The sequence below is a fragment of the Agelaius tricolor genome, unplaced genomic scaffold (genome assembly GCF_023055355.1).
Source record: "Agelaius tricolor isolate 1412-34295 unplaced genomic scaffold, bAgeTri1.0.p SCAF_28, whole genome shotgun sequence".
Lineage (NCBI taxonomy): Eukaryota > Metazoa > Chordata > Aves > Passeriformes > Icteridae > Agelaius > Agelaius tricolor.
The window spans coordinates 8,845,605-8,870,675 of NW_027269288.1; the positions used below are offsets into that span (position 1 = coordinate 8,845,605).

The 25,071-nt window shown below is 54.3% G+C and overlaps 1 protein-coding gene across 1 annotated transcript; it reads left to right on the forward strand.

Annotated features, from left to right (window-relative positions):
- The first annotated feature begins 1,741 nt into the window (after positions 1-1,741).
- On the forward strand, positions 1,742-24,803 carry PLEKHN1 (pleckstrin homology domain containing N1). The gene is made up of 15 exons (XM_071448814.1): positions 1,742-1,821; positions 3,350-3,449; positions 6,178-6,324; positions 6,802-6,882; positions 9,355-9,442; positions 11,742-11,866; positions 12,388-12,522; positions 13,230-13,310; positions 16,404-16,473; positions 17,198-17,355; positions 18,747-18,941; positions 20,259-20,489; positions 22,078-22,275; positions 22,877-22,925; positions 24,643-24,803. Exons 1-15 carry the CDS (start codon positions 1,742-1,744, stop codon positions 24,801-24,803), a joined length of 1,899 nt encoding a protein of 632 aa, XP_071304915.1.
- The last annotated feature ends 268 nt before the right edge of the window (positions 24,804-25,071 follow it).

Sequence of the window (25,071 nt, forward strand, 5' to 3'; positions counted from 1 at the left end):
ATTTGTATTAATTATATTCTCCTCCTGTAATTCTCAAAGTTAATCCAACTCCCTCACAGCTGTTACATCATTTTCCCAGGAATTACTGTCAACTGGCAACCCCATAATTACCAGGGTGGTTTTTTACCCATGGAAACACTGATATCCCTGTTAAATTATGCAATTTCTTTGCAAATTCCGTGGTCCTGCAAGAACTGAATTGCAACAGTGACTCAAGCCCTTTGTGTTCAGCTCTTTCAAACTTTCTAATGTGAATTCTCTCTATATTTTGAACCAGAGCATTCATTTTGTGTTTACTTCTTAGCAGCCACCTGAAAATAAAAAGGGTTTCTCGTTTGCTATGGCTGTAATTCCTGGGGGTTTTTCCAGCACAGAAATACTGAGTCTGCATTTACCTTCTGTCATTAACTTCTCCTTTTTATTGTTTATATTTCCATGCAGTGAGGCACTCACAGCACAGTCAGAAATCTTCAGTTTGCTTCCTTTTAAAGCATTTCTTCTTTTTTTTTGCTGCTCGTGCACATCTCCTTTTGCTCTTTGCTCCCTTGATCCATTTCCCGCCACTCCTAGATTTTGGGTTGTGTCCCATTTGATATTATTTTTCCCGTTTATTTTTATATCTTTAACCCAGCCGGGAAGGGGGAACCCTTTGGAACCTTTCAACCCTGGGGATTTTTGTTAATGCTTAAACAGCAACCACCAACTTTATCTCGCTGCATCCTTATCTCTGCCAGTGCGGCGGCCGAATTCCATTTGGGAAAAATTGGGAGAACGCTCTGGGATGGGTTAATTGGCCCAATTCCTTTTGGGAAAATGCTCCGGGATGGGGTTTCTGGGCCGAGTTCCATTTGGGAAAAAGCTCTGGGATGGGTTTCTGAGCTGAATTCCTTTTGGGAAAATGCTCCGGGGTGGATTTATCGGCCAAATTCCTTTTGGGAAAAAGCTCTGGGATGGGGTTTCTGGGCCGAGTTCTTGCTGGGAGAACGCTCCGGGATGGGATTCTGGGCCGAATTCCATTTGGGAAAAAGTTCCAGGACGGGATTTTAGGCCGAATTCCTTTTGGGAAAAAGCTCTGGGATGGGTTAATCGGCCGAATTCCTTTTGGGAAACCGCTCCGGGATGGGCTTCTGAGCTGAATTCCTTTTGGGAAAAAGTTCTGGGGTGGGTTTCTGGAACAAATTCCTTTTGGCACTCCGGGATGGGTTTCTGGACAGAATTTCTTTTGGGAGAACACTCTGCGATGGGATTATCAGCCAAATTCCACTTGGGAGAACGCTCCGGGATGGATTTCTGAGCCGAATTCCATTTGGGAAGCCGCTCCGGGCTGGGTTTCTGGGCCGCCTTCCCCCCGGCGCTCCGGGCTGGGTTTCCGGGCGGCCGCAGCCCCGTTCCGCCGCTGCTCGGGGTGGATTCCCAGGCGCAGGTACCTGGCCCGCCCCTCCCAGCCCCGGGGCGGGAGCGAGGGCAGGATCGAGGGCCAGGATCGGCTCCGGGCTCCGCTCACACGCACTCGAGCACCGGCGGGCGCGGAGCAGCGATCCCGAGGGACTCCGCAGCGATCCCGCACTGATCCCGAGGGACTCCGCACTGATCCCGCAGCGATCCCGCAGCGATCCCGCAGAGACCCCGCACCGATCCCGTCCCGATCCCGCACTGATCCCGCAGCGATCCCGCACCGATCCCGCAGAGCTTCCGCACCGATCCCGCACCGATCCCGCACCGATCCCGCAGCGATCCCGGCATGGGGAACATCGCCTGTGTCCCGCAGGCTCCCGGCGGCTTCAGGAGCTCCTTCCGAAGGAAACCCTCGCTGAAGAAGGAGTGAGTGACCTCCGCCGGCTCCGGGACGTGGGAGCGGGGCTGGGTCTCCCGCGGGGTCTCTGCCGGCCGGGATTTCCCATTCCCGGGGGGTTTGGGGCGCTGGGCACTGCCAGACGCCGGGATCAGCCCGCCCCGAGCGCCTGGGATGGAATTCTCAGCCGGCAGCGAGCGGGGGAAGCGCCGCTGGGTTAATTTTAGTTTGGGTGATTTAGCTTCCCCCGGCGGGACAGGCTGCAGAACACCTGATATTCCCCGTTTTCCCTTGGGAGCGCTCTCATTCACAGTTGTGGGAGAACAACATTCCCACTCCTCGGGCTTTAGGGAGAAAGCCCCAAATCCCAGCACCCTGTTGGTTTGTAAACCCAAAGGAGGAGCAGCAGAAAATGTCTGTGAAGTCCTTTGGGGATTTGGGTGCAGAAAATGTTTGTGAAATGCTCTGGGGATTTGTCTGGCCACACTCAGGTGCCGTGGCCGTGGGTGGCTGTCCCAAAATAGGGACAGGCAGGGAATGCTCTGCAGCTTCCCAGCTTTCCACTGCTCCCATCAGCACGGCCAGAGCTGGGACAGAGCTCGGGAGGGAACCAGGGGACTCCTCATGAACCTGTCTGTGCTGGGTTCAGGGGCAGGGCTGTGCCAAAAACCCCCTAAACTCTGCCAGGCTGAGTTGTTTCTGATGGAAAGGAGACCCTGAACTGTCCCCTGTGCTGCCAGAAATCAGGGACAAACCTGTAGGGGCCTGAGGAGCTCCTGTGGGGTAAAAGAGAGGGGATCCCTTAGGGAATTTGGGGTGAAATACAAGGGATCCCTCAGGGAATTTGGGGTGAAAGAGAGGGGATCCCTTGGGGAATTTGGGGTTAAAGAGAGGGGATCCCTCAGGGAGTTTGGGGTGAAAGAGAGGGGATCCCTTGGGGAGGTTGGGGTAAAAAACCAGAGGGGATCTCCTGGGGCATTTGGGCTCTGGGGGTCTCACACCAGGGCCCTGTGGTGGAGCAGCCAAGCCCCAGAGCTCCTCCTGTGCCGCTGCCTCCCAGCTTCCCACGCTGGTGGGGATTGTCCCGGGTTTCTGCTGCAATCTGAGGAAGCCCCAGCACTCCCCAGTGGCTGCCTGGGACTGGTGTGCACGCAGGGAGAAACTGGGAGTGGGAAGGGGGGGAAGCCACCAAGGCAGAAATGAACCCTCCCTGTGAATCTCTGCCCTGAGGATCCATCCCCACTGGGTTTGGTCTCTGTGTCCTGCATGGAACATCCAGGCCCTGTGGGGATTTGGGGGCACAGATGAGCCAAGCTGATCATTTGGCTGAGCAAAGAGCCATAAAAAAGCAGAGAAACCTCAACAACTGTAGCAAAGTCCCCTTTCAGTTCTGCCAGGCTTTGTCATCCTGGCTGGGCTGGGATGACTCGAAAGCCCGTGACACATTGCTTGCCTGGTGTCCTGGCTTCCTTATTTCAGGGCAGGACTCACCATGCCTCAGCCTGGGTCTGTGTTTCCATGTGTGTTTTGGTTTTTTTTTTTCCTTTTTCCCTGTAGACAAAATGGCAAGAAAAAGCTGCCCAGCTTCTTTGGGATAGATGGAAACCAGGAGAGGGACACGACCACGGACAAAATCCTGCAGTACATCCCAGCCAAGGCAAGAGTTCCCAACACCTCCAACCCCCTCCCCGCTGCTCCAGGGCTTCATTCCCACCCTCCCCAAGCACAGAATTTGGGAAGGACGTTGGGTTTGGCTCTGGGGGCTGCAGCAGCTCTGTCCCATTGAGATCCCTGGAAGGGATGAGCCCCTCTCATGCAGGTGTGGAGGGGACCTGGCCGAGCCAGGGGTGCCCAGCAGGGACGTGGGGACGTGGGGACATCTCCCCCACAGCTCTGCTCTGGGTCCTTTGGTTTCTGGGTTGCCTGGGAGGGCAGGGAGCAGGCTGGGAGCGGGCTCTGGCAGGTGGGATGATTCATTCCCACGGAGCAGGAGCGGATTAAAGGAGCCTGGGAAGGGAATCAGGAAGGGCAGGGCTGCCCCGGGCACGGCCCAGCCTTGTGGCCACATGGCCCCGTTCCCAGCCCTGCTGGGGGAAGCACAGGGGAGCCAGCAGCCCCCGAGGCTGTGGTGGCTCCTGCTGGGTGGGCTGGGGGTGTGGGTGGATTTTGGGAGCGTTTGGGATGTGCTGGGTGCTCTTGTGGGGAAGGGGAAACCGAGGCCCAGGCGCAGCGCCAGGCAGAGGGGACTGCAGGGAGGGAATCAGCCGGGTCCAGAGGGATCAGGCAGCACAAACCATCCTGGATTCCTCCCTGGGGAAGCAGGAGGAGCTGGCAGAGCCAGTGGATGCCGGGGAAGGGATCCTGGCAGAGGTCACTGGGAATGCCCATCTGGGAAGCCCAGGGATCTCTCCAGGGATGGGGGGAAGGAGGGTGCAGCAGTTTCCAGCCTTTACCCTCGCCTGGGGCACAGGGGATGCAAACCCTGGGCTCAGCCACGAGCATCCTGGGCGGCCTGGGGGGCTCCTGGGCTCTGCCCCTCTCCCCTGCTGCATTTCTGGCAGCAGCAGCGGCTGCAGGGCTCAGAGCAAAGCTGCCAGCACAGGGCAACCTCCCAGGAGATGGCATCAGCACTCCTGCCCACCTGGGACAGGTGACATCCCTGCACCCCCTGCCCCGATTCCCAGAGCTCCCGGTGCCCCAGGAGCCGCTCATTTGCTGCTTTTCCCATGGAACAGCAGCCCCGGGGCTGCTGCTGCCAGCTGAGCTCTTCCTGCTGCTGCTGCTGCTGATTCACGGGGGCTGCAGGGCCGGAGCAGTTAATGAGTAACTGGTTCTACCTGTAGGATGAGGCAGAACGTGTCGGGGCACTGGCGGCTGGGGAGGAACCAGGCCTGCAGGGATCACTGGGATAACGGGAATGGCTGGGACGGGGCTGGGAAGGCTCCCAGAGGGAGGGACAATGCCAGGCCCCTCCAGCTTTGGCATCCCCGTGTTTGGGAGCTGAAGGGCAGCAGATTTCAGAACTAATCTCTGGTGTCCCCATATGCAGGTATAGTTTCAACCAAAACATTAGAAGTGACTCTAAAAATAGAAGTTAAACCCTTCTTTCCTGCTGAGGAGAGGTAAAGCCAGCCAGAACTGCTCACTCTTGTATCTGAGTATAGAACCTCAGGCTCCTTCCTTTCAAAGGATAGCAGTAATCCAGTGGTCACAGGAGCCACTCATCTTGGTGCAAGTCCAAGTGGAAGGAATGGGCCTCTCACCAGTCCTAAATACATTCAGACTCTTAACCCCAGTAACCCTCTCCACCCCCATCCTATTTCCTCTTCTATTCAACAACCTCAAGGACACCCCCAGCACAATGACAAACACAATCAAAACCTCCTTTTCAGTCAGCCTAATCCCAATAACAATCTACATGCACTCCAGGACAGAAGCCTCACCTCCCATTTTGCCACAGCTCCCGTGCTCAGCCATTCCCTCCATCCCCTCCAGCCCTCCCAGGCCTGTGGGGTGAGGGAAATGTTCCATTTGCTCCTTGCCACACCAGGGGCTGTGGAGGCCCTGCCTCTCCCTCCTGCCTGCGGGAGGATCCCTCTGGAAGCTCTTTCCCAATGTCCTGCTGCTCTCCAGCTCCCACGCTGCTCTTTCCCCTCGGTGCCTTGCTCATTCCTGGCAAGTTTGGCTGCCACATCCCCAGCAGCAGCAGCAGCAGCAGCAGTGCCCCAGCAGCCGTGGCTTGTGCTGCTCCTTATCTCTGTGCCCATGATTTTATCACTTCACCCTCTCCCCACTCCCAGGTGCTGCTGGTGCCCTTATCCTGTGTTTTGTTATTGCTGCACCCGTGACCAGCTGCTCTTTGCTCTGCATTTGTGACACAAATGCCATTTTTCTTTGCTCTGCATTTGTGACACAAATATCACTTTTCTTTGCTCTGCATTTGTGACACAAATGCCATTTTTCTTTGCTCTGCATTTGTGACACAAATGCCATTTTTCTTTGCTCTGCATTTGTGACACAAATGCCATCTTTCCTATGCTGAGCTGCCCCACTGAGGCCTTTACTGTGTTCCCTGAATTCTGTTCCATAGCTGGAAAACTGGAGGGAGGATTCAAGCAGGGAAGGTTTAACTCATGTCCTAAAAACAGCAACCCAAATTCAGCGAGGCCCTGGAAGTGAAATGTGCCTGTGCCCCCCCTCTTTTCCAGGCCAGGAGCCCCAGCTTTAGGTCAGGATCTCCTCAGAGGCTCCCAGCACGTTGGCAAGGAGACCCAACAACAAACAGCCCATCCTGGGCTCCTTTCCCAGGAATCCTGCTGGGAAGATGTTCTGGGAATGTCCCTTCCACCAGCCCTGATCTGCTTTTCCCTGTATCCTCGGCACAGATTATTCAGAAGCAGGAAAACCAGAAGGAGAACTTGGACCAGAGGTTCCCCAGCCTGTTCAAGAAGGGCCGAAGGAAAACGGTTGTCAGGAATTTGGGCAAAATGATTTATTACTCCAAGGTCAAGTTTAAGTTCCAGCACTGCCAGGTAAGCCTGAGGCACCTCTGTGCCCAGGGATGGGGGAGAAATTGGGAAGGGAGGGGAAATTCTGGGAAATGGGATCGTGGAGTATTCCCTGGGCTGCTCTGGGCACTGCCACATCTGTGCTGATGGAACCTGGGGCACTTCCATCTGCACAGCTGGGACCCTTGGAGAAGCTTTTCCGTGCTTGGGATGCAGAGGGAGGCTGGGAGGTGTCCTGAGATAACCCAGAGGTGTCCTGAGATGGCCCCAAAGGTGTCCTGAGACAATCCCAAAGGTGTCCTGAGATAGCCCCAAAGGTGTCCTGAGATAGCCCCAAAGGTGTCCTGAGACAATCCCAAAGGTGTCCTGAGATAACCCAGAGGTGTCCTGAGATGGCCCCAAAGGTGTCCTGAGTCCCAAAGTTGTCCCGAGACAATCCCAAAGTTGTCCTGAGCTGACCCAAAGTTGTCCTGAGCTGACCCAACCGTGTCCCTTGTGCAGGAGGTCCACAGCTGCTTCCTGGAGCTGTTCCAGTCCTACCTGTACTTCCAGTCCTCGGGTCCCAACGGCCTCACCTACCAGGTAGGGCTCACCTGGCCGAGCTGGGCTCTGGGCTCTGTGGCCACACTGGGGGAGCTGGGCAGACAAACCAAGGGAGGAGCAAACAGGAGAGCCCCAGGGCCACAGACACGTGGATGGCCAGAAAATGCTCAGCACCAAGTTGCTGTCAAGGGTTTGGAGTCACTCAGGAGCCTGTGCCCCCATTCCCCAGCTCTGGGATGGTGCTCACAGGGGTCTGAGGATGAGGGGACAGACGAGGATCTGACTCCATGGTTCACAAGGCTGATTTATTATTTTATGATATATAGTCCATTAAAACTATACTAAAAGAATAGAAGAAAAGGTTTCATCAGAAGGCTGGCTAAGAATAGAATAGCAAAGAATGATCACAAAGGCTTGTGGCTCAGACTCTCTGTCCGAGCCAGCTGGGCTGTGATTGGCCATTGATTAGAAACATCCACATGAGCCCAATCCCAGATGCACCTGTTGCATTCCACAGCAGCAGATAACCATTGCTTGCATTTTGTTCCTGAGGCCTCTCAGCTTCTCAGGAGAAAGAATCCTAAGGAAAGGATTTTCCATAAAATGTGTCTGTGACACCCCACCTCAGCTTTGTCCACCCTGCACTTCCTGCAACACAGACACACTTCAAAGGCTCAGTGAAACCTTGTTTATAAATAATGCAGGAATTGGGGCACTAAAGATACCACAGAAGGGCAAAGTCCCCCCCGTTTATCCGGGCTTACCTGGGTACCTCCAGGCCCCACAGAGGCAGATCCTTCTGAGCCTGCAGCCATGGAGGTGTCCCCGAGTCCCTTGCCGGGGATGCCAGACCCCAAAAGGGTGTTCTGTCCCAGAGCCTGTCCCCAGAGCAGCTCAGGGTCACCTGGGCCAGCAGGGAAGCAGCCCAGGGCAGCTGGGAGGTGACCTGGAGCCACCTTTGTGCTGAGCACAGGTACGGGGAGCTGGGCCTTGGCAAGCACCACATCCCCTGGCCTTGGGGCCCATTGGGGTCGTCTCCATCTGCAGGATGGGCTTTTCCAGCATTAATTATCCTGTGGGGAAAGGGGGGGAGAGAAAGCTGAGCCTCAGGGAGCTCTGCTGGCAAAGCACTCATGAATCTTTTAACCTGGTGGTGCTGGGGAGCTGCAAATAATGAATGAAGCATTGTGCAGCACAGCCAAGCATCCACAGCCGTGAAACAGCAGCCCCTGAGCGTTCTCTTCCTCCACACAACTGAGGAACCAAAACTGAGCACGTTTGGGAGGCGACTGTCAAATCAGTTCCTCTCAGAAAGGATTAATTGGCCTTTAGGTGACTGGAGGTTGATGTAAAACACCAGGAAAACCTCTCCAGTCCCCCCCAAGGCAGCCTTCAACTGGAAATTCCCACGTCAGGAGAAAAACAACGTCTCAAACTCTCCTGACTCCTTCAGACACAGCTCCTGAGTTTATTAATTGTGGAGGAATTAACGAGGAATTAATGTGCCCCCAGGCATTAGAGCCATTAGCATCTTTTATGGAGGCTGTTTGGGGAGCCCAGGAGAGGCAGGACAAAGCTGCCCCCTGCTCCTGGGCTTTGGCAGAGTGGGAATCTCAATGTGCAGGGTCTGGGAACTGGACAGCTCCACCTTCCTCTAGGGCCAATCCCATTTCTGCCTTTCTCCTGTAAAATCACCATTGCTTTGCTGAGGTTTAGAATGGAAAGAGAAAAATCTAAAGATCCTCCTCAGCCTTTCTCCTGTAATATAAAAGATAGAAAAATATAAATAGATATTTTTTTCTACATATAAAATATAGAAAAATATAAATATATATATTCTTTTCTATATATATAATATAGGAAAATATAAATATATATATTATTTTCTATATATAAAATATAGGAAAATATAAATATTTTTTTCTATATACAAAATATAGAAAAATATAAAGGTCCTCCTTAGCCTTTCTCCTGTAAAATCATCATTGTTTTGCTGAGGTTTAGAATGGAAAGAGAAAAACATAAAGATCCTCCTCAGCCTTTCTCCTGTAATATAAAATATGGAAAAATATAAATTTTTTCTATATATAAAATATAGAAAAATATAAATATATATATTCTTTTCTCTATATATAATATAGGAAAATATAAATATATCTGTTATTTTCTATAGATAAAATATTAAAAAAAATATAAATTTTTTTCTATATATAAAATATAGAAAAATATAAAGGTCCTCCTCAGCCTTTCTCCTGTAATATAAAATATAGGAAAATATAATTTTTTTCTATATATAAAATATAGAAAAATATAAAAACATATTTTTTCTATATATAAAATATAGAAAAATATAAAGGTCCTCCTCAGCCTTTCTCCTGTAAAATCACCATTGTTTTGCTGAGGTTTAGTATGGAAAGAGGGAAAATCCTGTGGAATATTTGGGTATTTCTCATCGTGGCAGAGGATTTCTGCAGGATGGAGCCCCAGGTAACCCCTGCTCTCCTTCCCCAGGGGCTGCTGCCTCTGAAGGAGCTGCAGGTGCAGGAGCTGGGGCCTGGCCAGAGCCCGGGGCAGCAGGACCACGCTCTGCACATCTCAGGTAGGTCCAGGACCACACTTTGTACATCTCAGGTGGGTCTGGGGGGCTGCAGGACCACGCTCTGCACATCTCAGGTAGGTCCAGGACCGGGCTCTGCCCATCTCAGGTGGGTCTGGGGGGCAGCAGGACCACACTCTGCACATCTCAGGTAGGTCCAGGACCACACTTTGCACATCTCAGGTGGATCTGGGGGGCAGCAGGACCGGGCTCTGCACATCTCAGGTGGGTCCAGGACCACGCTCTGCACATCTCAGGTGGGTCTGGGGGGCAGCAGGACCACGCTCTGCACATCTCAGGTGGGTCCAGGACCACGCTCTGCACATCTCAGGTGGGTCCAGGACCACGCTCTGCACATCTCAGGTGGGTCTGGGGGGCTGCTGGCTCAGGGAACCTGGGGAGGGGACAGGGGTGGGTCTGTCCCTGTGCCAGCCCCTGGGCACACACAGGGCGCCCACTGCAGCAGCGCCAGGCGTGTCCTGAGTTCCCTTCCTCATTTTCTCTTCCTCCTGGGCGCTTTTTTAGATGTGGCAATGGGTGATGCCCCCGGGGTGTGCCCGGGGGTGGGGGGCACGCCCTGGCAGCAGGATCCCTGCTGGCTTTAATTTGCATTTACCATTGGTGTGAGGAGCTGGATGCCCAGGGAATGCCCCGAGAGCTGCAGCACCAGGGAAGCCAAGGGAGGAGGAAACAGGAGAGCTCCAGAGCCACGTGGATGGCCAGAACATGCTCCACACCAAATTGCTGTCATGGGTTTGCAGTCACTCAGTGCCCCCATTCCCCACCTCAGCTTTGTTTACCCTGCACTTCCTGCAACACAGACACACTTCAAAGGCTCAGTGAAACCTTGTTTATAAATAATGCAGGAATTGGGGCACTAAAGATACCACAGAAGGGCAAAGTCCCCCCCATATATCCGGGCTTATCTGGGTACCTCCAGGCCCCACAGAGGCAGATCCTTCTGAGCCTGCAGCAAGCAGGGTTTGATATGGGCTCAGAGGTAAATTATTAATCACAACATCCACCCTGCATCCTGCCAGGATGGTTATTGCCCTCAGCAGGCTGTGCTGGGAGCACAGGGTGTGGGAGGCTGCACTCATGCCCTGAGATCAGTGAGAGCTGCAAACTCTAAAATCAACAACTGCAGGGCTGTCCCTCCCTGCCAGGGGATGTCTGGAGTCATCCTCAGCTTGGCTGGCATGGGTTAGATTGGGTGAGGCAATAAATAAACAAACAGTGCCAGAAAGCTGCTGGTGTTCCACATCTGGAGAGCCAGGGTGAAACTGGGAGATAACACAGGGGGAGCAGCACCTTGGGACAGTCCCTGCCCACACAGAACCTTCCCACAAACTGCTGGGGGGGTGGAAAGCTGAAATCCACCTCTGCAGGCCAGGCTGGGCTTTTGGGCTGACTTTGGGGTTTCTTCTTGGCCTGGTTTGGGGTGAAAGTGTCTGGTGGTCAGGGCTTGGTGTGTGTAAGGTGATGTGACAAAAGGGTGGCAGGGAGGGCTGGAGGGGGTGGCAGCAGAGCCTGGTGTCCCCACAGCCCTTGGATGATGGATGGAGGGATGGACGGATGGAGGGATGGACGGATGGATGATGGATGGATGGATGATGGATGGATGATGGATGGATGGATGGATGATGGATGGTGTGATGGATGATGGATGGATGATGGATGGATGGATGATGGATGGATGGATGATGGATGGATGGATGGATGGATGGATGGATGGATGGATGATGGATGGATGATGGATGGATGGATGGATGGATGGATGGATGGGTGGATGGATGATGGATGGATGGATGGATGGATGGATGATGGATGGATGGATCCATGGATGGATGGATGATGGATGGATGGATGGATGGATGGATGATGGATGGATGATGGATGGATGGATGGATGGATGGATGGATCCATGGATGGATGGATGGATGGATGGATGGATGGATGGATGGATGATGGATGGATGGATGGATCCATGGATGGATGGATGGATGGATCCATGGATGGATGGATGATGGATGGATGGATGATGGATGGATCCATGGATCCATGGATCCATGGATGGATGGATGGAGCCGTGGATGGAGTGACTGGTGCAGGCTCCATCCCCCAGTGTCCCAGCTGTGCCCTGAGGGCTGGCGGGGGGTGGCAGCAGAGCCGTGGTGTCCCCAAACCCAAGGAGGGCTGAGCACTGTGCCAGCTGTGCCAGCTGTGCCAGCTGGCTCCCGATGGATGCTGCTGCCGCCCCTGCCCAGCTCTGCTCTGCTCACCCCGGCTCTCCCGCCCCCAGGACCCCTGCTGAACCCCCTGGTGGTGTTCTGCCAGTCCGAAGCCGAGCTGAAGCAGTGGCTGTACCACCTGGAGAAGCAGATCCAGCTCTGTGGAGGGAGCCTGGCCCTGCCCCTGCTGTCCCAGGTGGGTGTCCCTTGTCCCACTGCTGGCTCCCAGCTGGGACTCTGGGGTGGATTCCCTTCTTGGGGCTTTCCTGGGGGAAAAAAGGGTGCAAGGAGAGCTTGCAGGAGGGGTCTGAGATTCACTGTGCTGGGGGGAAGAGCTGCACCAGCAGCACAGCCTCCATGGGGTCAGAGCTTGGGTCAGCCTCAGAGAAGCTCTCGTGCTTTTGGGTGCTTGTGCAACCACCCAGAGCTTGCAAAACATCAGCAGGAGGAGGCTGAAGCCTAGAAAACAGAGAGGAATTGTCTCTCCCAGTCTCTGGGGGTGTTTCAATGCCCTCCCCACTTGTCAAACACAAATATCTCCCTTGGAAAGGCATTTCCAGGGATGCTCGGTGTGGAGGGTGACAATCCACTGCCAGCTGCAAAACTGCCTCCTGCCCAGATTTATCTGCTCTTTCCTGCTCCTGCCACACCAAAAAGGCATCCCCAGGTGGGGCAGGCCTGGCTGAGGGCAGGGGTGGTCAGTGTGTCTGTCCCTAGAGCCCCGGGGACAAGGAGGAGCTGCGCTGGTCCGTGCAGAACCTGCCCGTGCAGGACTGGAGGGGAACCCAGCGGGAATCCCTGGGGGAAATCCTCTGCCTGTCCAAGGTGAAGCTCCAGCACCTGCCCTTCCAGGTAGGACACGGCTCCGGGGAGGGAGGGAGGGAGGGATGGAGGGAACCGTGGATGGATGGAGGGATGGATGGATGGATGGATGGGTGATGGATGGATCCATGGATGGATGGATGGATGATGGATGCAAGATGAATGATGGATGGATGGATGGATGGATGGATGGATGGATGGATGGATGGATGATGTACAGATGGATCCATGGATGGATGGATGGATGGATGGATGGATAGATGGGGAGGGATGGGTGGATGGATGGATGGATGGATGGATGGATGGATGGATGATGTACAGATGGATCCATGGATGGATGGATGGATGGATGGAGCTATGGATGGAGGGAGCCATGGATGGATGGATGGAGGGAGCTATGGATGGATGGATCCATGGATGGATGGATGGATGGATGATGGATGGATCCATGGATGGATGGATGGATCCATGGATGGATCCATGGAGGGAGCTATGGATGGAGGGAGCCATGGATGGATGGAGGGAGGGAGCCATGGATGGAGTTACTGGTGCAGGCTCCATCTCCCAGCACAGGGAGCAGCCTGGCCCTTCCCAAATCCATCTCCCAGCTCAGCTCAGCTCAGGTGTTCCCAGAGCCCTTGCCCCAGGCTGCTGCCAGGAGAACCAAGGCCAGGGCTCTCAGCTCTGAGCCCAGGCTGTTCCCAGGGCTGCAGCCCTCTCCCTTTGTGCCTCCCCAGGAGCAGCACGAGCGGCTGCTGGTGCTGTACCCCTCCACGCTGGTGATCGTGTCCGAGGAGCCCGGCGGCCTCTGCTTCAAGGTGAGCTCCCCTCAGAGCATCCTGCTGCTCCCCACCTGCATTCCTGTGCCCCTGGCATCCCTCCCGTGCCAGCTGGCAGGGAGCAGGCGCAGCGATGCTGCAAGATCCCTTCCCATGAGAAACACCTTGCTCTGCTCCAGCAGCCCAGGGGGAAGGAGCTGCCTGCCAAGGAGTCTCTGGGAGGAGGAGCAGGGAGGCTGTGCTGGCAGGCAGCTGCTGCAGGCAGGAGCTGGCACGGCCCCAGAGAGCCCCTCGGGGGGCTTTTCCCCCCGGGCTCTGTGCCAAGGGAGCATTTGGAGCTGGGAGCAGCCTGGCAGCAGAGCGGATGCTGTGGGGAAGGGCGCAGGAGGGGAGGGGAGGGGAGGGCTGGCTGCTGCTGCTGCAGCGCTGGCACCGCTCTCCCTCTGCAGGAGCACAAGGGACAGCAGGGACAGGGAGCATCCCAAGGGATGCCAGAGCAGCTTCTCTGCTCTGCCTGCCCGCGGGAGCAGCGCTGGTGCCTCAGCACAGGCAGGCAGAGGCACCGAGCACTCAGAATGGCCCTGAAATCAGCCAGTGACAGCCCCGGTGGCACTTGGGGACACAGCTGAGTGGGAGCAGGGCTGTGCTGGTTAATGGCTGGTGCTCGAGGGCCCCTCTGCCCTTTCCTCCCCGTGATTCTGTGATCTCCAGCATCCTTTGATGGCTCACTCAGAGCTCTCTGCTCCTCCTGCGCTGGAACAAATGCGCCAGAAGGAGCAGTGACCTGTCTGTGACCCCGGAGCTGCTGCTCTGCTGCATCCCTGAGTCACCGAGCCGGGGACAAGCAACCCTGCAGGGCTGTAGGGCTGCGAAATGCATTGTAAACCCCCCCCCGGGGACAAACAGCCCTGCAGGGCTGTGAAATGCATTGTAAACCCCCCCCCGGGCACAAACAACCCTGCAGGGCTGTGAAATGCACTGTGAACCCCTGGGCACAAACAGCCCTGCAGGGCTGTGAAATGCACCATGAACCCCCCTGGGCACAAACAGCCCTGCAGGGCTGTGAAATGCACTGTGAACCCCTGGGGACAAACAGCCCTGCAGGGCTGTGAAATGCACCCTGACCCCCCCGGGGCCCTGCCCCACATCCTGCAGAATTGCACTCCCCCCACCCAGCACAAACCGTAGAAAACAGTGATGAAACAGTGATGTACTGGCAAACCAAGCAGCATCACAGTTGCTATCTTAGCCACCATGTCCGTCACACTCCTTCCTATTCCCCTATAATCCTTACCATTGTCTAAGAAACTTAGGATCACCTGAACCAAAGGCCTTCAAAGCCTTAAGCAACAGTTAAACCCTCTTAGTTTCTGCTGAAGCCCACAGGCTGTTACTCTGCATCCCCTAAATGCAACTCAGGAGCTTTAATTAAGCCAGGACCTTCCAATGTACTCAGGGATGGGCTTTGATGCCATGATACTGCAGTTTACAGCTGTATGCCCTAACCAGCAGGCTCTGCCTAAGGCTCTGGTACATAACCCATGCACATCAATGAGCTTGCAACTCACTGTGAACTTCACCAGAGAGCTGATAAGGAGAGGAATTGAACCTCTGTACAAAGGACTGCAGCCTAACGCTTACACACTCAGCCATCTCACCTGTGACGTTCATTTTTTATTTTTATTCATTCATTAACCCATGATTATTCTCAACTAATCACAAAGATGGCTGTGATTAATTGAGAACAATCGTCACCCCTGGGAAGAGCATCCCCGGGAGAGCAGGGCCATGAGCAGGCAGAGCTCTCCCCATCCCGCAGCAGCTCTGGACACACCCAGGCCCTGGCTTTGGGAATGTGCTGTTTGCAGCTCCTGGGAATGGGGCACCCCGCGAGGGGGCCTGGGCTGGGCTCTCCCATGAGCTCATCTCTTTTGAAACCCTAAACCTGCCGCTGTTCCCTTCCCAGGGATGCTCCCTTCCCACGGTGCTGATTCACCAGCCTGTGACAGGAACCTGCTTTTCCAGAGGCGTGTCAGGGCACGGGGCTGCTGCACTTGCCCTGCCCGCAGCCCTGCAGCTGCACAGGCACCGCAGGAGCTGCCCCTGCCAGGGCTGTGGGGCGGGGAAGGGGCTGGCATGGGGCTCACCCCAATGCTCTGATGGGAAAAGGCCCTGGCAGAGGTGGGAACCAGCGAGGGGAGCTGCTGGAGTCATCTGTGGGGTGTTGGTGAGCGTCCCGAGGTGGGAACTTATCCAGAGGGTGGCTCAGCACCAGGAGGCAGCAGGAATCCCAGTGGGATGTGCAGGAGGTGAGGAAATCTGCTGGGATGTGCAGGAAACAGCAGGAAACCTGCTGGGATGTGCAGGAATCCCACTGGAATGAGCAGGAGGCAGGACTCTCACTGGGATGTGCAGGAAGCAGCAGGAATCCTGCTGGGATGTGCAGGAAACAGCAGGAAACCTGCTGGGATGTGCAGGAATCCTGCTGGGATGTGCAGGAATCCCACTGGGATGTTCAGGAAGCAGCAGGAATCTCACTGGGATGTGCAGGAGGTGAGGAAATCCTGCTGGGATGTTCAGGAAGCAGCAGGATTCCCACTGGGATGTGCAGGAATCCCACTGGGATGTGCAGGATTCCCACTGGGATGTTCAGGATTCCCACTGGGATGTGCAGGATTCCCACTGGGATGTGCAGGATTCCCGCTGGGATGTGCAGGATGCAGCAGGATTCCCACTGGGATGTGCAGGAATCCCACTGGGATGTGCAGGATTCCCACTGGGATGTGCAGGATGCAGCAGGATTCCCACTGGGATGTGCAGGAATCCCACTGGGATGTGCAGGATTCCCACTGGGATGTGCAGGAATCTCGCTGGGATGTGCATGAATCCCACTGGGATGTTCAGGAAGCAGCAGGATTCCCGCTGGGATGTTCAGGATTCCCGCTGGGATGTGCAGGATTCCCGCTGGCATGGGCAGGATTCCCACTGGCATGGGCAGGATGCAGCAGCAATCCCGCTGGAATTGCCCCCGTGGGAGCAGAGTTTGGCTGCCCAGGTGCCCCCAGCTGTGCCCCCTGGCACCACAGGAGCTCTGCCAGCCCCGTGATCCCAGCCCTGCCCCTCTCTCCGCAGGGAGAGCTCCCCCTCAACGCCATCCAGGTGCTCTTTGAGGAGAACGACAAAAGCTCCTTCCTGATCGAAGGTGGGTGTCCGGCACGGGGCGGGGAGGGAGGACAGCAGGAATCCCACTGGGGTGTGTGGGAATCCCACTGGGATGTGTGGGAATCCCACTGGGATGTGTGGGAATCCCACTGGGGTGTGCAGGGGGTGAGGGAATCCCACTGGGATGTGCAGGAATCCCCCTGGGATGTGCAGGAATCTCACTGGGATGTGCAGGGAGTGAGGGAATCTCACTGGGGTGTGCGGGAATCCCACTGGGGTGTGCAGGAATCTCACTGGGGTGTGCAGGAATCCCACTGGGGTGTGCAGGAATCCCCCTGGGGTGTGGGAATCTCACTGGGATGTGCAGGATTCCCGCTGGGATGTGCAGGAATCCTACTGGGGTGTGCAGGGGGTGTGGGAATCCCACTGGGATGTGCAGGAATCCCACTGGGGCGTGCAGGAATCCCACTGGGGCGTGCAGGAATCCCACTGGGATGTGCAGGAATCCCACTGGGATGTGCAGGAATCCCACTGGGGCGTGCAGGAATCCCACTGGGATGTGCAGGGTGGCACAGCCACGGAGGCTTAGGGCTGTGCCCACCCTCCTGCTGGGCAGCCAGGCGAATTTGGGATGCTCTGTGTCCTGCCAGGAGGGCAGCACCGAGGGCAGAGCATTCCCAGCCCCTGCAGAGCCTGCGGGGCACAGGGCGGGGTGGATCAGGGGTTTTTGAGGGGGGAATCAGCAGCGGGGGATGTTTTCCCAGGCCGGTTGATAAACTCCATCCGGGTGACCTGTGCCAGCTACCAGGACTACCAGGAGTGGCTCTACTGCCTCAAAACCGCGCAGTTCCGAAACGCCGACTCCTCCCTGTCCGGCTCCGAGAGCTTCTCGGTGGGACCGAAGCCGCCACACCCCAGCCAGGTACGGGAGGCTGCAGGTTTGGGTGGGAGCCCATCCGTGTGACACTCGGGTGACACAGCACGCTGTGCTCCAAGCTGCCAGCAAGCTGCTGATCCTTGGGGAGTACTTAAATAATTAATTTTTATGATTATTTTCAGTTGTTTTGTTATTATTTTCATTTTATTTTCATTTATTTTATTATTATTATTTTCATTTGTTTTATTATTATTTTAATTTTAATTTTAATTATTTTATTATTATTTTCATTTATTTTATTATTATTTTCATTTTATTTAAAATTATTATTATTATTTTCATTTGTTTTATTATTATTTTCATTTTATTTTTAATCATTTTAATGATTATTTTCATTTATTTTATTATTATTTTCATTTTATTTTAAATTATTTTATGATTATTTTCATTTGTTTTATTGTTATTTTCATTTTATTTTAAATTATTTTTATTATTATTTTCATTTATTTTATTATTATTATTTTCATTTTCGTGTTTTTATATTATTTCTATTATTTACTTTATATTTATTTGAGATCATTATAAAATATTTGTTTTATATTATTTTAAATTATTTAAATTGTTAATACAGGGCATTATACAGGCAAAAAATGACATTGAATTGTTTCAAAAGCAGAGGCTGGATGTGGTGGTGTTCACAGGGGTTCTTAGATGAGGGAAGAGATGAGGATCTGACTCCATGGTTCAGAAGGCTTGATTTATTATTTTATGATATATAGTCCATTAAAACTATACTAAAGGAATAGAAGAAAAGAATTTCATCTAGCTAAGAATAGAATAAGAAAGAATGATAACAAAGGTTTGTGGCTCGGCTCTCTGTCCGAGCCAGCTGGGCTGTGATTGGCCATTGATTAGAAACATCCACATGAGCCCAATCCCAGCTCCACCTGTTGCATTCCACAGCAGCAGATAACCATTGCTTGCATTTTGTTCCTGAGGCCTCTCAGCTTCTCAGGAGGAAAAATCCTAAGGAAAGGATTTTCCATAAAAGATGCCTGTGACAGCTGCACACGGCCTGTGACTGGCACAAGGACAGGGATGGGGTTTGGACTCCTTGATCCCTGTGGGTCCCTTCCAAGTTGGGATATTCTGTTTATCCTGCCAGGAATGGGAGCCAAGCCGGGGTGGGGCTGCCTGGCACCCCTTTCCTGCTGGGCACCCCCATTGCCCTCACTCACCCCAAAACCAGCACATCCCACAGCCCGCTGCTGGCCATGGGGACACAGCCCCGTGGGACATGACAAGGGCTGTGTCCCCAGGGATGCCCTTGTCCCCAGGGCTGTGTCCCCAGGGCCGTGTCCCCAGGGCCGTCCTTGTCCCCAGGGCTGTCCTTGTCCCCAGGGCTGTGTCCTCAGGGCTCTCCTTGTCCCCTGCAGTTCCCCAGCAGTGCCAGGGGATCCCTCAGCTCTGACGGCCGGACCAACTCCTGGGCGTCCGGGGGCAGAGTGACCACGCTGACCCAGCTGTCCCAGACCAGCGGCTCCCTGCCCGACGCCCCCTCCTTCCTGCTGAGCCCCGAGGGCTGCCTGCTCCAGGAGCCCCTGTCCCCCGGCTACTCCCAGCCTCTCCATGTGAGTGAGCCCCAGAACCAGCCTGGGGTGCCCCTGGGATCCCCTGAGCCCCAGAACCAGCCTGGGGTGCCCCTGGGATCCCCTGAGCCCCAGAACCAGCCTGGGGTGCCCCTGGGGATCCCCTGAGCCCCAGAACCAGCCTGGGGTGCCCCTGGGGATCCCCTGAGCCCCAGAATCAGCCTGGGGTGCCCCTGGGATCCCCTGAGCCCCAGAACCAGCCTGGGGTGCCCCTGGGGATCCCCTGAGCCCCAGAACCAGCCTGGGGTGCCCCTGGGATCCCCTGGGCTGGCACTGGGTGCTGCCTGTGGTGCTGGCAGTGTTTGCTGTGGGGTTGGAGCAAATCCCTGCCTGCAGCCTGGGCTTGTCCTGGCTCAGCTGGGTCAGGGGAAAGGCTGCTGAGGGATCCCACATCCAGTCCCAGTCACAGTCCCAGCCCAGTCCCATCCCAGTCCTATTTCCAGTCCCATCCCATTCCAGTCCCATTTCCAGTCCCATCCCAGTTCCAGTCCCATCCCATTCCCATCCCAGTCCCAGTTCCAGTCCCATCCCATTCCAGTCCCACTTTCAGTCCCATTTCCAGTCCCGTCCTAGTTCCAGTCCCAGTCCCATCCCAGTCCCATTCCCAGTCCCAGTCCCAGTCCCATCCCAGTCCCATTTCCAGTCCCAGTCCCATTCCCAGTCCCAGTCCCATCCCAGTCCCATTTCCAGTCCCAGTCCCATCCCAGTCCCATTCCCAGTCCCAGTCCCAGTCCTATCCCAGTCCCATTTCCAGTCCCAGTCCCATTCCCAGTCCCATCCCAGTCCCATTTCCAGTCCCAGTCCCATCCCAGTCCCAGTCCCATCCCAGTCCCATTTCCAGTCCCAGTCCCATCCCAGTCCCATTTCCAGTCCCAGTCCCATCCCAGTCCCAGTCCCATCCCAGTCCCATTCCCAGTCCCAGTCCCAGTCCCAGTCCCATCCCAGTCCCATTTCCAGTCCCAGTCCCATCCCAGTCCCAGTCCCATCCCAGTCCCATTTCCAGTCCCAGTCCCATCCCAGTCCTCTGCCCTGTACTGGAGCTCTTGGGGATTACAAAAGGGCAAGGAGGAGGTTCCAAGGCTGTGAAGCCCCAAAATAAAAGCTGCAGGGGGGTGGAGGTGATGGCCAGGCAGGGTTTTTGCTGTGCCCCAGGGCAGGAACCCCAATCCCAGCCCGGGGATGGCAGAGGGTGTGGGGCAGGGCCCAGGGCAGGACTTGGGCAATTCCCAAGCCTGGAACGATGTCCCTGGGCATCCCCAGCCCGGCAGAGGCAGCTCCAGCCCTGCCCTGTCCTTGCAGAGCCTGGCCCAGCCCGGCTGGCCCAGCCCAGGGCTGCCCCGGCAGGAGCTGCGCAGGGGGAGCAGTGCCAGGAAACCCAAGGGCAGGAGCGGCGGGCAGGAGCAGGAGAGGAGCGTCTGCGGCCTCATCCCCGAGCACCCCACGGCAGAGATGCAGTCCCCAGTGTACCAGGAACCCTACTCGGCACAGGGAGCCCAGCAGCACCCCCTGGCACCGCTGGAGATGGGCAGGGTAAGGGAGGGGGGTGGGATCCCGATGGATGAGGGGTCAGGATGGGTGTGGGATGGAAATGGAGGTGGGAAGGGGATGGATGTGAGATCAGGATGGATGCAGGATCAGGATGGATGTGGGATGGGGGCTGGATGCAGGATGGGGATGGAGGTGGGATCAGGATGGATGTGGGATGGGGCTGGATGCAGGATGGGGCTGGATCCTCCAGCCTGGGAAAAGCAAGGTTGACCTTTCCCTGCTGGTGCTGCTGGCAGGGACAGGGGCCTGGCAGGTGCTTCAGAGCAGGTGTGAAAGCATTGCCATGGGAAAAGGGGCCGTGGGAGGGAGCCTGCAATGGCAGATGGAGCAATGCCTCCCCGAGCCCTGGGATGGATGTGGGCACCAGCTCCTGAGGCAGCCCATGAGTGGGAGGTTATTGCCTCATGGGACACAGCCTCCTCTCCCAAGGGTTTTCCAGCGTGTCTCCATCAGGTTTTTAGTGTGCTGTCACTTTCCCAAGCCCTCGGTGACTGTTCCTTTAGGAATTCCCCTCCTTGGCCCAGCCAGGAGTCATCCCTGTCCTCCCAGACAGATGAGCAGCATTTGGGACTTTATTTGCAGGCCCATTCCCCACTCCAACCCCTCCTGGGGATGAGCTGTGAGTGCCCTGGCCCCGTTTCCATCCTGCCTTGGGGCTGGACAGACAGAGCCGGGCGGGAGTTCAGCCCTCAGCAGCTCCCAGCTGCTCCCCTTTGCCCTGATCCCTGCACTCCCAGTGCTCCCAGTGCTCCCAGTGGGGCCTCCTGCTGCAGCCCCAGCTGGCCCTGACTCAGCAGCCAGGCTCCTGCCCCAGGAGCTGTGCCCGGGGCTGTTCCTCTCCCTGCCATCTGAGCAGGGATGGAAACTCCAGAGCTGCGTTTTTCCGGGTGGGGCAGGGCCCAGCAGAGCTCCCCGTTCCCTCCAGGCAGGGCAGGGCAGAGGGGAGCAGGTTTGCCCTGCCTGATCCCCCACCAGACAAAGGCAGGGACAGAGATGTGAGCCAGGCTCCCGAAACTGGAGATGAGTCAGAGCCAGAGCCCTCTCAAAAATCCCAGCTGAGATAAGGCAGTGCCTGGCAAAGGCCACATTTCTGCTCCTGAGCATCTGATAGAGGAAGGGTTCCTGAGCCATCCCCACGCTGGGGTGACCCCCCTGCCCTCCAGGGTCCTTCCCCCCTTCCCTCCAGGGTCCTTCCTGGCTCCCCCCTGCCCTTCTGCACCCCCTGAGCTGCTCCCAGCACGGCTGTGGCTCACGGGGATGAGCCCTGAACTCTGTGCCCACCTGGGCAGAGCTGGTGGGGAGGGCAGAACCAGCAACCCTTGCTTGGCCTGAGTGTGCTGCCAGCAGGGCTGGATCTGGGGTGGGCAGCACCAGGTGGGCACTGGAGGCAGCCCCAGGTGGGCACTGGAGGCAGCCCCAGGTGGGCATTGGAGGCAGCCCCAGGTGGGCATTTCCCAACTCAGCACAACCGGGATCCATCCTGGGGCTGGATTTGGGGCGGGCAGCCCCAGGTGGGCACCAGGTGTGCTCTGCACAGCCGGGGCCCAGCCCGTTTCTGGGTTTGTTGCAGTTCCTGCAGTGCCACGGGCAGCCAGGAGCAGCCCAGGGGACAGTGCCAGGCGCCCAGCAGCTGCCCCTGGAGCAGTGGCACTGCCAGCCCCTGCCTGGGCACTGCAGGGAGGCGCCCACGGTCCCCACCTACAGCACCCCGGGCACCTCGCGCCGGCCGCAGCTGTGGGCACCTGCCCAGGGCTCCTACCTGGGGGAGGTGAGCTGGGAACTGCCCTGGGGGGCAATGGGGACACTCGGGGGGCAGGGGACACTTGAGGGCTGCAGGGGGGACACTGGAGGTGCAGGGGACACTCAGGGGGTGCAGGGGGACACTTGAGATGCTGGGGGGACACTCAGAGAATGCAGGGGACACTCAGATGGTGCTGGGGAAACTCATAGGGTGCAGGGGACACTGGGGGGGTGCAGGAGGACATTTGGGGGGTGCAGAGGACACTCAGGGGGTGCAGGGGGGCACTCAGAGGATTCAGGGGACACTCAGGGGGTGCAGGGGGACACTCAGGGAGTGCTGGGGACACTTGAGGTGCTGGGGGACATTCAGGGGGTGCTGGGGACACTCAGAGAATGCAGGGGACACTCAGATGGTGCTGGGGACACTCAGATGGTGCTGGGGACACTCGAGGGGTGCAGGGGGACAATCGGGGGGTGCAGGGGAACAAAGCTGGGGTCCCATCCTGCCCGAGGGGTCCCTGCAGGGCTCTGGGCCCAATGCTCAGCAGGGATGAGGCCGATGCCCCGCGGGCAGGGTCCCAGGCTGGCGCAGCCGTGCCACCCTCACCAGGCTGTCCCTCTGTCCCCAGATCTGCTCCCTGCCGCAGGAACAGCTGGGCCCTGAGCTGCGTCCCCCAGGTGAGGCCCCCTCCTGCTCTGCCCTGCCTTTGGCACCTGGCACCTGTCCTGCCTCCCCTGGCACCCCCAGAGCTGGCACCTGCATGAGAATTTTGGAATTTCTCTGTAAAAGACACTTACTTTTAACAGAGAATAGCACCTTTGACACGAGGCCGTAGAGAAAATGTTTAAAATTAAATAACAAAACTAAGATATTAAATATTATTATAAACTTATATAATTATATAGATTTATTATACATAAATTACATAATTTATATATTATATCTTTAGATATAATTATATACTCATATACATAAAATATATAAATATTATCTATCTAAAATATATAAATATTATTTTAACATATATAAAAGAATTAGAAATATAAATATTCCTCCCCATTTCCCTGCAGATGACACCTGCCCCTGCCAGGACTTGGTATCCCACCACAATAATTATAATTATATTTTTATTTGAATGTTTGTTTGTATATATCTAATTATATATTATATGTTATCGGTTATATGTTGCATATATATATTTATAATAGTAGAAGTCATATATCTATATATTATATATTATTTAAATATATATTTATATATATAAAATTATATATGTAATTATATATAAATACACAATTATAAATATACAATCCTGTTCCCCTGCAGATGGCACCTGCCCCTGCCAAGACTCCACATCCTACCACAATAATTATAATTATATTATATATTTTTGAATGTATATCTATATATATAAATTATATGTTGTATATTACATATAAATATATATATTTATAATAGTAGGAATCATATATTTATTTATATACATATAAATAAATAAATATATGATTCCTACAATTATAAATATATATATTTATATGTAATATACAACAAAAAATTACATATAGACACACAATTGTAAACATGCAATCCCGTTTCCCTGCAGATGGCACCTATGACCCGGCAGATGCCACCTGTCCCTGCTGGGACTCCATGTCCTACCACAATAGTTATAATTATATTATATATTTATATATATATAATTATATGTTGTATATTACACATAAATATATATTTATAATAGTAGGAATTAGATATTTATATTTTATATATCTATTTAATATTATAATATATATTTATATATAAATATATAAATATATAAATGAAGTATTATCTATAGACACACAATTGTACCTATTTGTCCCCATCTCCCTGCAGATGGCACCTATGACCTGGCTGATGCCAGCTGCCCCTGCCGGGACTCCAGCATAAATATATAAATATATAAATACATTTATATTCATTGCTACATAAATATATTTATTTTTGATATATAAATATATAAATATATAAATATATTTATTTATATATTTATATAAATAAATATATTTATATATTTATATATCAGATGGCACCTATGACTTGGCCGATGGCAGCTGCCCCTGCCGGGACTCCGCGTCCTACCACAATAGTTATATTATATATTTATATATTTATATATTATTTATATATCTATATATTTCTATATTTATATATTTATGTATTTGTATATTCAAATATTTATATATCAGATGGCACCTATGACCTGGCCGACGGCAGCTGCTCCTGCCGGGACTCCATGTCCTACCACAGTAGTTATAATTATATTATATATTTATTTATTTATATAATTATTTATATATTTATTTATATATTTATATATAAATATATTTGTATATTCATATATTTATGTATCAGATGGCACCTATGACCTGGCCGACGGCAGCTGCCCCTGCCGGGACTCCACGTCCTACCACGACTACGCGGAGCTGCAGAGCTTCCAGAGCGACCGGAGCTACGACAACCTGTGGGAGGCGGAGGAGCGGGAGCCGGGCAGCCCGCGCGTGTTCCAGGTCTGAGGCTGCTCCCCGAGGCGGGAAAAGCCCCGAGCTCTGCCCCACTGCTGGCAGTGCAGGGCTCATTCCCTGCCCCAAACCCCAGCGTGGGGCTCAGCAGAGCAGCCCCGGCCTCGGTGGGGCTGCAGGAGCAGCTGTGCCCAGGAGGCTGCTCCAAAAAACCAGCTGTGCCCAGGAGGCTGCTCTGAAAATCCAGCTGTGCCCAGGAGGCTGCTCCAAAAAAATCCAGCTGTGCCCAGCAGGCTGCTCTGAAAATCCAGCTGTGCCCAGG

Coding starts and splice junctions, on each gene's coding strand:
- PLEKHN1 (XM_071448814.1), top strand. CDS start 1,742: ATGGGGAACATCGCCTGTGTCCCGCAGGCTCCCGGCGGCTTCAGGAGC. Junction 22,276..22,876: donor AGGGCTCCTACCTGGGGGAG/GTGAGCTGGGAA, acceptor CTCTGTCCCCAG/ATCTGCTCCCTGCCGCAGGA. Junction 22,926..24,642: donor CCCTGAGCTGCGTCCCCCAG/GTGAGGCCCCCT, acceptor TTTATGTATCAG/ATGGCACCTATGACCTGGCC.